The sequence below is a fragment of the Syngnathus floridae genome, chromosome 5 (assembly GCF_059516105.1).
Source record: "Syngnathus floridae isolate MCC-2025c chromosome 5, RoL_Sflo_1.0, whole genome shotgun sequence".
Classification (NCBI taxonomy): domain Eukaryota; kingdom Metazoa; phylum Chordata; class Actinopteri; order Syngnathiformes; family Syngnathidae; genus Syngnathus; species Syngnathus floridae.
In genome coordinates, this window is record NC_142417.1 from 1,765,148 (window position 1) to 1,781,609 (window position 16,462).

Genomic DNA, 16,462 nt, shown 5'->3' on the forward strand with positions numbered 1-16,462 from the left:
AGGTTAGCTTTCTATTTTACAGCATTGCCGTAGGCTTGGGAAGACAAGGAAGAGGAGAAGGAGAAAGGGAGAGGAAGATGAGGCCCATCTGATGGTTTCCAATGCACAAAAGCAAATTTAATGTGGCCTGTTGATTGGGGAATGATGAGACGCTGGCTGCTGTACATCGCACTGATTTTCTTAAGTCCGATTTATTCCAATTAACGCAGGACGCTAATTAAAAGCAGCATTGCTAATCTACTTTTTTTTAAGGGAGGCTGTCTAATTAGAAATGTCCATTTGGCAAATTTCACTAATTATTGTCATTCAACAATATATGATGCTCTTAATTTTATTCAACTGTCTCCTCTGTTAACTGTGTCAATATCAATTCAATGTGACTTTTTAGGAGTCTTTTGTTGTGCGAGGTTTATAAGATGTTGCTGTTCTTTCAGTTCTTAGAAATTATTTGAAATTTGTTGTGGTAACCATCACAATCCTACTTTTGATGCAAGTAAACTTTTCTAGATATATTTTTTTGCGCTGGTTCAGAATCTGCCCTTGTTTCTTCTTCAGGTTTTCATAATGATCATAATAATATAGGAGCAATTATCTAATATATAATATAAGACGATATTTATTATTATTTAATTGTAAATTTTAGGTTCAGCAACAGGTTATATATTATAAATATAAATATATTAGAAAAAAGTCAAGCCATTTTTCTTAATCAGCATCAGAAATATGTCCTTATTTTTATACTGGATCTCATTCGATATTATTGCGTCCACAAATATAGAATCAAAGATTTCCCAGTATGTTGAAAATAATTGTGATGTCGACGAATCACTCGGCACTACCCGTGTGGACGTAATGCAGGAAGAAAGAAAAAAAAACATTGCACGTACCATTATGCATGACCCAATGCTCTAGCACATAAAAACTCTCACTCAAATTAATCATCAAGAAACTAAATCCATTTTCTTGAGTGTACAGCAATTGCTCTCCGCCGGGCTGTTATTGTTTATGAGCACTCATTACCCACAACCCCATTTTTGCCCCCCCTCCCCTTGCCTTTTCTTTCCCCCTCCCTCCCTCCCCTTCCCCATCTTCCTCTTGTTTCCATACGGGCACAAGCGAGGCGCAGCGCCCGCAGCCGGTAGGTTTCCTGGCACGCTGCTTCTCATCCTCTGCCTTTTGTTTCCACCAGTGGACAACCATTCTTCACTTGTGCTGTGTCAGTAAATATTTATTGCCCTTCCTTTTCCTTTCCACTCCCGCTCAAGTGTGTGCGTTTACACGCATGTTGAACATACTCAGTCGTGAGCCGCCACCTCCCGCTGCCCTCATCGACTTTGACAATGTCACTCAGCTAATTCCCCACCTCGCCCTATCAGTCCAGGTTCACTTCCTCACACTCTCCCTCATGGTCCCTCCATGGTGCATGTGCCGATAAGTGGTGAAAGGAAAGCCAGGAGGAAGTTGTTGCCGGTCCCTCCTGCACTTTCCCTCCCTTTTACAGCCACTGCCAGAGTTCACGCCAGCGACTCAATGCATGTGACCTTAGCGCAGCCCCTCGACACACACACACAAACACGCTCGGCGGAGCTCCCGAGGGCCCCCGTGGCATCGTGCTGCAGAGGGTTTCCTTCCTGCGGTTAAGACAAAGGAAGCTGAGGACTGACAGGGGACCTGGCTTTGCAGCATCAAAGCCACAGGAAGCGCTGGTGTTGTCTCTTCCCGTGGAGGGTGTTGGAGCACGGGGAGTGGGGGGGCTGTGTTTTCACAGCCAGAGATGAGTGTGTTTACGTGTGTAAGTGGATGACACTCGCGACGTCGGCGTGCTTGAGTACACCGCACCCACAGCACTGCCCACCTCCCTGCGACCTCACGTCAAAAGTCGTAATTCATCACAAATGAAGCGGCCCGGTCAACTTTGGCCCGTGTTCATGAAAGGCTTAATGTGCCAAATGCCCCCAATAAATGGAAATGACCAAATGTAGACCTGTTCATCAGCCTTATAGTTGGAAAAATACGATAACTGTAGAATGAATTTAATTCTCCAAATGTTGATGGTTTAGCTGTGTTTTTTGAAACTAGCTCAAAACTAAATCAATTAAAAGTGTGGCATGTCATTCATTGCCACTGCTGGTCACACTCAAATAGTTGAACTTAGTCCCATTCCCCGCAAAATTCCCGAGAACTCATTGCACCGTCACCATTTCCAGGAGTCTGTTATCTTCTATTGATTTATGGTGACAACATCTTTAGCATCAGTCATCGTGCTCGATGTTTATTTTTCCAGCTTGTGCCACTTATTGTATCTTTGTAGAGTTTGCGGTGCTTTCCAGTAAGTGTTTGTGTTCTCTTGTTTCATTTTTTTTTTTGTGTTAAGATTTATGGGAATGTGTTGTCTAAATTCCGGTGTTTGTTTGTTTGGTGTGTTTGCTCTCGCCGCTCGCTTGGTACTCTCTGGCGGCAACGGGACAGTTAATCAATCAAATATTTAAGCAGTGCTCTTCCGCTCAGTGGGTAGTCTGACATTATCTGTGTGCAGTCCAGGCACGTTTTGAGTTGAGCCGAGTGGACGGTTATGAAGCTCTTCCCTTTCCTATCTTCACGCTCTGGACTCTTCTTCCCTTCTGTCACTTGTTTACCGCTTGTTATTTTTCTGCTTTCTGTTTGCACTTGCGCTCTGTTTATAATTGTGGCTTTTCACATTGGTTTTCTGACAGTAAACGAGCTCCCATCTTGATGTCCTTCTTTTCTACCCGTCTGCGTTCTTTCTAGGGATGAGTCTGCCTATCTCCCCAAGGGGATCTCCATTGTGAATTACCATTATTTTTTTTTTCCCCCTGTCTAATTATCGAGTGGCTCTCACTGCCTTTGACACATAATTATCAAAGGCCTAAATAATTCTTAGAATAAAAAAGTCTTTTAGTGTTACGGGTATTTGGATGTAACGTCAGGGAACGAAGGGAAAAAAATGTTAAATATATTTTTGTTTGAAAAGATTAGCTTTGTAAATGGCTAAACAATGCCATGTGGTCAAAGGCCAGACAAACGAGTGTGTGCCTGTGTGTGTGTGTGTATCGTTTTCTTGCAGGAGTTGGCTATTTCATAGAATCTGTGAAAAGCTGGATTTAGCAGAATTTTGCCAACCAGGGGGTCAAAGATCTGTGATGTTTCGATCTCTATAGCAACCGGGCTCACTTCAGAGACCTCAGAAAAAGAACTGCTTTTTACGGGGGAGCAGCAGAGGGAAAAAGGATTTTATAGTTCATCCAGAGTTTGAGTGGATACGAGGCAAGGCTGATGTTGAGTCATGGTCATCAGGTGACTCAGCTGTGTTTTGCAATTGCACTTAAATTGGTGTCACAATGAGGGGAGTAACCCGACAAAAATATTTACTTTGTGCCACGCTGAAACATTAAGTAGTCGATCAGAGCTGTTCATTATTCGATATATCAGTTTTGGCTCAGACCCACCATGGCCAACCCCCACCTGAACTTTCCTCTGCATATCCAGCTGCTTCCACATTACAGGGAGAAAGAAAAAAAAAAAAGACAGCAGAGAAATCCCTCAACATCTGCATGTTGGTTTTAGCTCAACAAGTTCTATCCACATGTTTCTGTTCCATTTGCCCGTTCGATACGAAACACAACAGCTGTCCAACATTGCGGATAACCTGCAGGCCACTTGCAAGAATGTGCCGGCATTGTTACCTCCGCCAAGGAGATCTTCTTTAATGTTTATTTTGTCGGTAGGATTATTTGAAATACCTTAATCGGGTCCCGCGGAACTTTGTTGAGAGTTGAGAGCGTGAATCATGAATCTTAATGACAAATTTATATTTGTCATCTAACACAAGCAATCAAGTCATCTGCATTACAATAAACAATATCAGATTTATTATGAATACAGTAAATGTTTTTGCTCTTACGCTTCAATGTATTCATTTTAAATTGGTTATTCTCCAGAACTTAGATCTCCTTAATGGTGCGCTGAATGTAGCTGAGCCAAATTACGGTTTGAGTCCGCACCATTGTCGTTGGAAGTGAACGCCAGAGATTTCTTACCAACCGCAGTTATCATTGTGGCTGGAAGAGCGAAAAACTCTTCCAGCAATTTACAGCCACATTGCTTTGAGAGCCTATTTGTCAACCTATTAACTCAAATGTTCCAACAGCCTACCATATGTGTGCAATGAGAGCTGTCAGAGGGGGCTGATTGATCGAGCCTGAGCTGAGCTGGAGGCTGGAGTTATTCAAGAAGCCGTGTTTTGGGGGAGCGCCACGTGTATTTTTCTTGCTAATTTTAGCAAAAGCGATGACATGGCTTAAGTGTCTTTGAATTGGGATGGATCTCTGAATGGGGAATCATGGTGAAACGTGAGAACGTTTAGAGAGGAGAAGCAACAATGTGGTCTATTGTTGTATTTCAAAGCAATTACATTTTGCAAAGAAGATTGTTTTTTACTGCCTTGTTGTGACTAAGAACACAATATGAGGCAGCCTGTCTTCAGATGATTAATATTGCTTTGTCCAGATCTGAAAGTCAGGTATTTAACTACATCATCTCAGTAATTCTATTTTTTTTATTTTTTGTCACACCATAAAATGGATGTTTGGTTGGGTTTTTAGTTAGCTACAACTAATTAACTCTAAATTAACCTTGATTTTCTTTCTAGTGTAGTCTCAGGTCTATTTATGTCACCATTGTTAATCAATGCTTTTAGTCTACAATGGCTGTTGGTAGTTTGTCTTTTGTTTATAGAGACCAATTCCCAAAGCCATTCAGATTTTTCTTAGGCGACTAAAATAACTGCACATAAAGACTCATCCATCAACCGGAACAATGAAAATAAGTTTGGACTAATAAATCCTTTGATGGATTTTATAAGTAGAGTTTTCCTGGCCTCTGCTTATGGCCCACTTTGACACGGGGACTCGTCTGTCTAGCTCGGGCCAGAAAACAGGACCTTGGCTGACGCTTCAAGTTTGAAAGGGTTGACTTTGCGACTCCCACAGGCCCTGTTATGCCAATGGAAAGTTCTTCAACCATGCATGGATGGGAATGCGCAGCAGATGATTTGGTGTGTGCATGACTGTAAGAGTTTGTGTAATGGAACAGACATGAGCGTAGATATTGTCTTTTGTGGTATGGTGAATATTGTCCAGTATCTTGTATGTCATAACAAAAAATTTAGGATTATATTATATTATATTATATTTTATTATATTATATTATATTATATTATATTATATTATATTATATTATATTATATTATATTATATTTTGGCATGTAAAAATTTGCCATAAATCAAATCAAATTCCGTCCTAACTCGCCTTACTAAATGTACAGAGCAAGAGATTGTTAACCTATTGTTGTAAGCCCTGTTCTCTTTTCTTCACTATTTTATCTTAATGTGAAGCGCATTGAAAAGGCTCACTCCCAAGGTCTGGCTCCAGTACTCCTTGGGGTGGCTCCAACGGTGTGGGAAGTCTATTGTCATACGGTAACAAGTCCTTTGTGTGACATTTTCCTTGGCGTTGACATTCAGAGGGGAATAGCAAGATGGTCCTGCAGACGCCACTTTCTGTGACATGTGAAGGGAAAAGGTATTAAGAATGGGAGCCAAGGTATTTGAACGTGCACAAGGAAGGACATTTGCACAGTACGTGACAAGGACACGCTATAGTGGAGAGGCTCTTTCATATTTCACTATAGTATTATGCTATAACCACAGGTAGCATAATAATCATTTGTAGAAGTAGCATCGTTGCTAAAATCAAACGGAACATATCCGTCATATATTGGCTTTGTCGATGCGTCGTTTGGCAAGCGGTAAACATCGTATACTAACTGCACGGTTTTTTTTGTTCTTCATCGTAGATGAATCACAGGGAAGCCGAGGTAAGGAACAAAGTGTGTGCTGTGGCTCTGACGGATTCGGCTCACAGCATGTGGCTGCAGGAGACCAGTAAAAGCACACAGGACTGGATGCAGCAGGTAAAACACACACCAGTCATTACATTAGGAACACCTTCGCGTTATCATCAGATAAAAAATAATGTTAATTTCATTTTATGTCCAATATGAGCCTCCCACTTTTAGATCCCTCGCTGTGTGTGTTGGTTTGACTCGTTGGAATTCAAGGTTGCACTGTCCCGCTTGTCTTGCATTTCCTATTTTTGATCCATCCAAGGGATGCGCGGGACGGAGTGTAATTGAGACGTTAAACGATTTTCTATTTGTGTTGATTACCCAGAACAGCAGAACTAAAATCGTCGTCTTTTGTCCACTAGGAGGAATGAGACTGACAAAAATAATTTTCTTGTCCTCATTAACCTAGTAATTGATAATATACGTTTTTTTTCTGCATTGCAACTTTTGTTTTTTTCCATGCTTAAAACCAACAGGATAGAAGTTGCACTTATGATTTTAAAGCCACATCACACCAAATATCTTACATCTTAGCACGCCAAATAGCTTACATCTTAGTTTATAGTGCATTATAAATCCGTCCTCAAATTTCCCCCGAACGACCTTACTTTTTCTGAATAGCGTAATCTTCATCTATGTTCCATTCCACCGCAGGGTCACAGCGGTTCTGGTCCGAGGTGGTTTTACCATCATTCCATTTAATCTCATAGGCACAAACAACCACACACAGAGACGCCAAAAGTGACCCACCCCTCTCAGGTGCATTGCATTAACAAGCCCATCACAGTGTTGGCATTGCTCACTGTGATCAGACACACACACACACACACTGGTAGTGCAGCACAGATGGTGCTTCACACCACAGAGTGAAGCTAGCAGTGACCCTTGCTAATGCTCGAGGTGCTGTATAAATATGGGTGCCCACAGCAGTGGGTGCATGTGAGGTCGGGGCACCCCAGCAGTACACTGCTCTGTTCTCCTCGGACAGAGATAATTCCCTCCCTCTGAGGTCAGAGAGGTCGCCGGATGGTGAGGAGGAGAGGGGAGTAGAAAAAGGAGGCGATGGGATTTAGAGATCAGCGCCCGCTGGGTTGGGTTGTATGGACCAAATGGTTCAGATGAGGGGCAAATGACGTCACCGCCAACACATTTTTAAGAAGGGTGAATAGCATGGAGAAAGTACAAACAAAGGTTGAAGATCTCGAGACGATTGACAGCGACGGAAAAAAAATCCTTAAAGAGTGGAAAGAAGAAAGGATGAATATCTGACCGCTAGGATGCAGATGGAGTAGAGGAGATGAAGAGATGTATGTGGAGAAAGATGAGTAGTTCAGTGAACATTGCTGTGTGCATGTGTGTGCGTGTGTGTGAGAGAGGGAAATGTGAATGATGGCGTACAGCTGGCAGCCTGTCACAGTCTCCAAGGTGTCTCCTGTCACAGTGCTGGCCTGCTGTCACACTCTAGTGGCCTGCCTAGAGCTTATACAAACACACACACACACACACAGTACACTACTGTATCATCATGAATAAACCATCCTAATCCATAGAAAGCGAGTGGAGAAGATGAGAACGGCTTGGACAAGAGAGCAAGACGGGCAACTTTCTGGGAAGTTAAGTTGGTGGCTGACAGCTGTTTTATGGCTTTGGAGACTTTTTGTACAGTTTGTGCACACTTTCCAGCTTGCCAAGAGACTGAATCGATAAAATAGTGGCAGGTGTATTCACACACGCAATTGTATACAAGCTACACTGGTTTGTTTATCTTGAGGTTGGGATCAATACAACAGCACGCTGTGATGTGATTCATTAGCGAGATCATTATGTGACTTAATTGTTTGGTCACTTCGGCGCAAAGGGAAACCTGTGTTGACGCATTGTACGAGAATAAAGCACAAAGTGTTGATTAAGAGCAATCGTGTTTGTCAATCAAATGGTCTTGTTATGAACAGATCAGGAACAAACAACTGCTGGTCTTTTATTAGTCTGGCTATTTATAGAAGAACAGTATGTCTAGGTTGAGGCAACTCATCCTTTCTACTCCGATCATAACATTGCATCAGAGGGGAACCGTCATGGCCAATGCACACGCTCTCCGCGTACACATCTGATAGTTCCAGGCTGTCTGATTGGGCGCTATTGATTGGTGGGTTGGCGTGACTTGAAGCGACGATCGTTTCGGAAGCATGCGATGTTATGTGCCATCCTTTTGTCACGGCTCTCAAATCCGAGCCGGCAGGATTTGCTTTTATGTGGCGCATGGTCTCCTGCAGCACATTTGCAGCTGACAAATCTATTTTGACCTGGTGGTAATGGTCAAGGTGAAGGGAGAAGGAGTCGAGGAGCCTCGCTGCTTTCCCTTCCCTCCGATTCCAATCGGGGTCTTTTTCCCCCGCCCACATTTAGTTTAAATTCATGTTTATTTCCCTGCTACAAATCTCACATGAGCCTATTGCTTTTATCTTAATAACAGTCATTTCTGTACACACACGTCCCGATGGAATTTTCGCATGTCTTGTTGATATTTGCAGAGGATTTGTATACACGGGGCAGATGTTTCATCATAATCACCTCCGTCACCGGTTTCTATATTTGTCGCTAAGCTTGAATTAAATATATCGTCGGTGGGACAAAAGAGAAAGACAGGCCGTAACAGAAAATATTTGTTTTGATGGAGCTCCCATCAACAACAGATGGGTTAAATTAGCCTTCAGCTATCATTTGTGTTTTAATATCGGTACAGAAAAATGAAAACATATGAATAAGAAAATACGATGCAATTTTACAGGCGCACATGTAGTGTTTGTCCTGTTTGGGTGTTCGGGGTGGAGCCGAAGTGAGAGATGGCTCATAAATGTGTCAGTCGGAGCCTTGGGAGTCAAGGTCGCCGAGTGCAAAAATGCAAACTAGCCTGGATGCTTTTGGAGACCCCCCACCATTCAACGGGGGTGACCCTCACTCGCAGCAGCAGACACACAAAGTTGTTGCGCAACGTTGTAATGGGCCAGGGTGAAAGTAAACAAGAGCAGATAAGCAGTGATTCAGAAGGACGCCAGCTGCATGTTGTAATCTCTTTACATGTTGGCTTTCTTCTATTCAACTTTTATCTTATCAGGCCAATGTCTTCTCCAAGCATTCCTTCGCGGCCGCCCTTTTTCCCGGCTTGAGCGCTCACACGAACACATGCTCTCCGACAAGGGAAAACACACTTTGATATGTTGCCATCTCCCCAAAAATAAAAACTCCCAAGCAGCTGAGTAAAGACTTGTTCAGCGTGACATTAGTGAAGCTAATCCAACCTAGCCAGTTTACTCCCTCCCCGATAAATCGTACTTATGACAGTTTTAATACCATCTACGGATATTTTAAAACAAACCTCCCTCTGTTTTGTTTTCTCTTTTGCGTACTCCTTCTCCAATTTTGGCCGCTTCACTCGTTCCGTTCCTGGCTTTAGCGTTCAACTTTTGTAAATTCTTGTTTAGCTGCTCGAAAAGGACATTTGAACATGTAAGCATCTGCAATAATCAATAATAATTGATTATTTGTTCAGAAAAATATGTGACCAAACATCATTTTGTGTTTCAGATGTGGGTTTTTTTTTTTATGTTTGACTTTATTGAAAATGTTGCAAGAGGCATCTGGAAGATGAAGTGAGCAAAAGTAGATAAAGAGCTCCACTCCTGTTTCTGACAATCGTGCTGTCAAACACTTTGGGGGGTTTGAGAGGCCTGCGTGTGTTTGCGGGGGGTTATGGGTCAGCAAACTGGGCAGACTCCCTCCCCCAGTGTACTCACTGATCCACCATGGCACTGGGCCTCATCCCCCCCCCCCCACACACACACAAACAAACAGCAAGATGTCTAAGCAACATGTCACAGAGCTTTTAATTGCTTGTTCCTGTCTCTTTCTCCCCCCCTCCCCTTTCCTTCACTCACACACTCTTCTCTCTCACCCCCCCTTCCAGCTTGTCTTTGTTTTCTCGCATCTCCATTTTCTCCTCCATCTCCTTTTTTTTGCTCCATGTCTTTTTTTTGTGTCATATCTCAATTTGCATCAAAGTGTTTTTCTTCTTTGAGACGACACTCACTGGCCACTTCATTAGGTACACCTGATCCATAATATTTATTGAATTTTCTCAAGATGATGTGGACAGTTCTTTGGGATCGCACAATGATTAACAATGCTGATATGCTATGCTACACTTTTTTTCTTCCTTGGATTCATTACATTTTACAGTTATACCTAATGTGTGTATGTGTGTGTCCTTGTAGCATTGTTGCAACTGGGTCTCAAGTCCAGAGCCTTTGGACACACCGCTGGACTCCATGCTGCCAGACTGCCCACGCGTCTCTGCAGGTACCCAATCAAAATAAACCCACACAGAACAATACTGGGTATTTTTAATTGAGGGATTGCTTTCGGCATTGGAATGTAAGATAATATTTCATATTGACTTCACCCAAAGTGGATTTATCTTGGGTGTACAAAATGCATAAGGCACTTTTGAGGTCCGCTTCGGTTATTTACATTCCAGCTAATGTGCAATCAAACGCTTTATGTTGATCATAGCTCTCCTATTAGAGGACTGACTGATTTGGATCTTTACCAGAGAAACTCAAGCTGTGCCATAATATCTAAGAAAGCAAATCCACGGTGTATTTCACTTCTGTTGGATTTTGTTTCTATTTCTATCCGCACGCTGGCTTCCTCTTTCTTTTTCATCATCCGCTCTCTCGGCGACAACGCTTAATCCGCCCCCGTGGTGTTTGGCTTCCTGTCCTCGTGCCCTCTCTGCGGCGAGCTGGCCTTGGTGATGTCACAGCCATCATGAGAATGCATCCTTAATGTAGGATTAGAGACGAAAGCTGTAATCCTCGACATGACCATTGATAAGAGATGATGATTGCAAGTGTTGTTGGAAGACTGACATACATCGTAGAATTCGTGCAAAGGAGCTCAAGAGGCCATTCACAGAGACTGAGAAGTCAGGAAACATAACTCTCAGTTGTTGTTATTTTTGTTGCCAACCTCACAGAGAATATAAAATGTTCAAACTTTTTCAGTACATTCCATTGGGCCTTAATTTATTTTCCCCACATGTGTCTGGGATCAAATCATTTGGGGTCAATCAAAATCCCTTTCCATCATGGCAGGTTTGCGTTGACTCCCATTTATGAGCGGGTGTGCACACCTATGCAACTGCTATCTCATTTTTCTTTTTAGTCGAGAGACCGTTTTTGATTATTTATCTTGATGTCATATTTTTATATTGTAAAACCTGACATTTAACAGGGGTGTGTAGACTTCTTGTTTGAACCCCACAGGTGCCTTGTCCGACATCTTTTGTCCCTGAATTAGGACATTGTGATTTAGTCCCTCCATATCTCTTGTGCGTCATGCTCGTGAAAGTATAGGTCATTTTTCCACACGCTCAACATGTCACTGGGTTCCTCCGGAACGGCGGCTATCTCATCTGGACCACTAAAGCGCCGTGTTCCACATGGTGCTGCGTGGGTGGTACGTCTCCACATCTAACGGTGAATCAGCAACTTCAAATGTCAGCTAGCCTTCGATTTATGGAACCCATCCAGTATTTCATGTTCAAATGTCACTTTAGCTCTGGGGTTTAATGCGTCTTGAAAGAGCAGCCGCCTTCGGAGTCCATATATGTCGGCCCCCACTTTTCCAAACATGGCATGAACGGCGGTACGGTCTAAACCATTTGACACCACGACCATCTGTATGTGTACGCTATTGACTCGAGCTCTATTGACTTTAAGCGAGCTGAAAGGAATCCCGGCTCAGGCCTGTTAACAAAGCTGCCAACTCAGCTTGTCTCTGGTCTTTTGCTAGCAGCTTCGGATGTCAAAGGTTGACTCGGTGGTCTTTGTGTCCTTGGCAGCCCGGCAGGTTCGCAGGCGGCGGCAATTGTAGCGAGAGTCGCGGTAGAGCGGCAGAGGTGACGAGGTTGAGGGAAGGCTGTCAGGACGCCGTGGCCCGCCACTTCAATCAACAAACGCGCCGTCACCTCGTCGGCTGCCGTGAATTGTCCAGTTGGGGTTGCTATGCAAAGAGCATGCGGTGAGCTTGTGTGGAAGAAGTGGGGGTTGTCACTGTTGGCGAAATATAGTTTCTTAGCGACCGAAAACGGCACTCAATCGCTACTGCCGCACACTGTTCCCACTGGCAGTCAGTCGGTTGGAAAAAGTTGGATACTGTCGAAATAATCGCATGACACCATAAAGACAGCTTTACAAAAACAAAATCAATGTTAAAAAGTAGAAATGTCATAAGACGCGGCTGCGTCTAGAAAGTAGGCCGGTTTGGTCGGGATTTAATGCCAAACTTTTTTTTAAAACATCCTGCAAAGTAAATGTCTGCACCGTCTACGGTGGTAGGACTGCTTAGACAGGGAAAAGGAAGACAAGTCTTTGCTGCTTCTGCATGGGTTCTTCTCTTCCTCACTGGCTTCTTATGCCATCTCTCCTCCTCCACATACATCCTGTGCAGCACCGATGATATGATAACTGTGGGGAACGTAGTTTGTCTATTGTGTTGCTACCTTGACATGGCTTAGAATTTCCTGGAGAGGGACGGCTGAAGCATTTCTAACAGCAGTGTCCATTTCTACCCATTAAAACCTGGAGCAGACTACCTCCTTCTTAAATGAAAGTATTCCCAGTTCATTATCATTTTTTTCTGAATTGCAAAGCAATTTGTTCCCCATTAAGTTGTCTCGAGGAGATCGCCCGACCGAAATGTTTGCATATTTCCGTCATGCAAATGAAGTGGTATTACTATCGTTGCTGCTAAGCTGACATTAAAGTCAGTTGGAAAATGGGATGGCGTGAGGTAAGCTCCTCCAGAACTGTCATTTTGAGACAGGAAAGAGATTCAGGCATGCAAAGGAAAGGGGGCGGGGGGGGGACGTTGGCGATGATATACGCTAAGTGTGGCTTGATGGATGAATAGCGATATATACTATGTAATATATTTATATATACGCCGATCCATTCACAACACACTTCCTGTGTCAGGTGATTACTCATTGTCCAAGCCGATTATCAATTACAAAGGCTTAGCTCTCTGTAGGTAAACACTGATTAATGGCTAACAAAAGTAAGTTAATATCTTACCTTTTGTAATTAACAAATATGTGCCATTACAGGCAACCTAACACAAGGCAGTCATTAAACTAAATGAGCCTTGGAGAGGTCATGTTTATTTTTTTTTTACAGGACATGATTTCAGATTTCTTTCCTATTTCTCCTATAGAAAAAAAAAATAAAATTAAAACGGAGTGGTTACCTGTTTTGGGCCACTTGACTACCGCTACTCTATACACACAAATACCGTAAATCTGTGTTGCCCTTGAGGTTTGACGATAACCCTCACCTCCCTGATCCATGCACTATTGACCGTGAAACATCTTTTCGCTGTCGGCATCCCTTCCATACAATCACACACACACAGCGAGTGATGTTTGTGTGATGACTGACTCCAAGAGGAAACTCAAGCTCACTCAAATTAACCCCATCCACCTTCAACATCTGTGTTTTTTCAGCTTGCTAATGTGGAAATCCGCTCAATGCCCTTGGTAGGCCATCTCATTTTTTTACAAATGCCTTTCAGTGTTTTCGTAGCGCAAAACCACGACACATTGCTGTGTCCGGCAGGAAATAGACAGGTAAACTCTGGTGAACCGTACTTTGGCTCAGATTCACTGAGACAGGTTCAATTTGGGATGACGTAATAGTTTTAGAGATGCACCGGGTCCATTTTCAGGTCAGGCTCTTATTCCATCCGTGGTGACGCGGCAATCTGATCCATCATGTATGTTGCCTTTCTCATGGGAGGGTTTCCTTTGAATCAAACACTTGTCCTCTTTGACGGCCTTCTTTGAATCCATTCTAGCCAACTGTCCCTGTTTATTGATCAAGTTGAGGGCTTTGATACGCGGCCGACTCGTATCATCAGGATTATCAAAGATATGCCACCACGGTCAATAGACGAGCCCTCGCGACATGGTCCGAGACAAAGGTGCTGCCATTTATTTGTCTTAGCAGACAAACGAGGAAGAAGAAGGTGATCGATATGTCGAGTTAATTATTGTTCAGGCATTTCAAGGCTGGATTTGAAATTCATTTTCAATTCATGCGGTATTCTAATCTCCCCTAAGAGATCTATATGTCACCCATTTTCTGAATAGATAAAGCACACGTACAATGTCATATATTATGTCGAGCGCACTTTGTTTTTTTTTTCTTTGTGAGTTATGCCTTAACCTCCACAAAAGTACTCAAAAAAATAAATCTCATCAGAGGCACACGAGCTATCACAAGGTTGGCCATATATTCAGTAATTGTACGTGTCCTAGCTTTATGTTGCACGTGGCCATAAGAAGGACATCGCAGTACAAGAGCATCGTCTGTTGTGATTATGCTAAATACGAGGATGTCTGCAAAGCTCAATCTGCGCTCTTTACTTCAACTCTGCATTCCATAAATTATCCAGGAGGTTTTTTATCCTATCGTTCTTTTACCGTAAACGTCATTGAGCAGGGGGAAGAAAGCAATGGGGCTACCAAATAGGAAAATGCCTGCTGTGCCTAAATGAAAGTTCAACAAGGTTCAATGAAACACTTATACAATTTGCTGCAATATCGTGAGGTCTTATAATCTCATTATCATCTTAGTGCCAGATTTGCCCCTGAGGACTGTTCTGTATTCACTTTTATTAGCTCCTTAAGATTTGTCCATTCGTCCTTCGAGTAGCCTCCCCTCCACCAATGGCAGGGGCACAATCTCCAGTAATTAACCCTTCTCCATCTTGTTTTCTTCCCTCTCTTTTATATTCTTTTACTCCTTCAGTTTTCCACCAAAGAGCCAAGAGAATTTACTCAAGTCACCGTATTCCCACGTAATTCAGGAAATATAATTTAACCAGTTGTCATAGTCACACAAGACTTCATTTATTTCCGATGGTCTATCTTCTGGCCTTCTCGGGAAAGCTAAAGTCAGGTGGGGAAGCTAGCCTACTGGATACAGTAAAGCAGGTCACAAATCCCCAAGCCTCTTAGCTGCTGCGAGTAGTGTCCATCCCTGGTCACACAGAGGGCATCCCCAGATTAGTGCTTCACGGACATGGATCTCATTTGCCCATATGGCCTCTTCTCATTGAGTTGATATAGGCCGTAATCCGTCCAGCCTTTAGCCCTGACCTAAACATGCCGCAAACCACTTACGAGAAGAAAACACAAACCTTCCAACACATTGGAGTAAAGTAGATGAATGTGGGGAGATCTGTTTGTCTTGCTCGTATTTGAGTTCTTGTCTGTATGTGGATGTGAAGTCAGTCAAGAAATGTCCTAATGACATCGTCAATTCGGTTGACTTAAGACTGTTTTAAAGTTCAATCCACGGGGTGAAATTAATCCAATAAACCCCCAGTGGGCCACAGCAAATCCTAATCACGGCGAGCATTCAACTTTGAAAAATCACCCTTATCCTAAAATCTCAAAGCCCTCATTAACAAGGTTGACAACAAGTTTCACAGTGCAACTCGTTCTCTGGAGATTTTATTCGGATAAAAAAACAAACATTAAGAGTCATAAATTTCAAGCGTCTAAAATCTTGACCCTTTGGTGTTTATAATCGTACAGGATACCTTTCGACGATGTATTTACCTTTACGATAAAAAAACGATATTTGACCGACTAATCGATTTGATGCAGGTGTGACTAGTGAAAAAGTGCATAATCCTATTTTAGCCTATGTAAAGTGTTCCCCGTAGGTACAAACATAAGTTGAATTTAGTTAATGGGATCAAATAGATTAGTGTAGAAGAGGCTAATCTATTGACACGACAGTGTCACTGTTAATGCCCGTAACTTGCTGGCACCACGGCACTACGTCACTCTTTACCTTGTAACTTGCAGAGCAAAAACGGAAGACCAGAATATTCCCACTTTAGCGGCACAAAAAAAAATCTGGAAATATTTCTCTCTGTAGCTTTTGAGTGTTACTCGCAATTAACAATTGCTTTTTTGCAAAATTCAAATTTGTTTTAAAGAAGCCTGCTAAATTGACGTGAATTTAATGCAGCGTCATTTGTATGGTTATGAGGTCATTACACAATAATTAGCTGCTCATTAGCTCATCCACACACACATTATATAGCCAACTGTTGTGACGATCCCTCGCTGTGATGTAACATCTGGAAAACAGTCAATTTGTGTGTGTTTGTGTGTATCTTTGGAGCTTAAAACCTCATTGCCTCTTAAAATAAGCTTCTGTAAACTTCTCCATGTTCACAAATAAGGTTGTACTAAAATATACGGTCAGCATATTTCTAAGTGTACAAGACAAAAATCATGCAGCTAGTGCCAACATTTTTGTACCATTCTTACCACTAGACTAAGACATCCACGAGTCCTCCTAATTAGCCTTAAATTATAATTGTTTTCTTGGAGAGAAGTTCATCTTACTTTGAAATGCATTGCTAAAAGTTTGAGTATATTTCAGCGGTGGTTTTGAG

The 16,462-nt window shown here is 42.6% G+C and overlaps 1 protein-coding gene across 1 annotated transcript in view; it reads left to right on the forward strand.

Annotated features, from left to right (window-relative positions):
• arb2a (ARB2 cotranscriptional regulator A) overlaps positions 1-16,462 on the forward strand; it is a 91,478-nt gene that overhangs the window by 56,949 nt on the left and 18,067 nt on the right. Inside the window, exons 9-10 of the mRNA XM_088376773.1 lie at positions 5,876-5,992; positions 10,198-10,282. Of these exons, the coding sequence (XP_088232899.1) occupies positions 5,876-5,992; positions 10,198-10,282 (202 nt within the window). The remainder of the gene's footprint in view (positions 1-5,875; positions 5,993-10,197; positions 10,283-16,462) is intronic.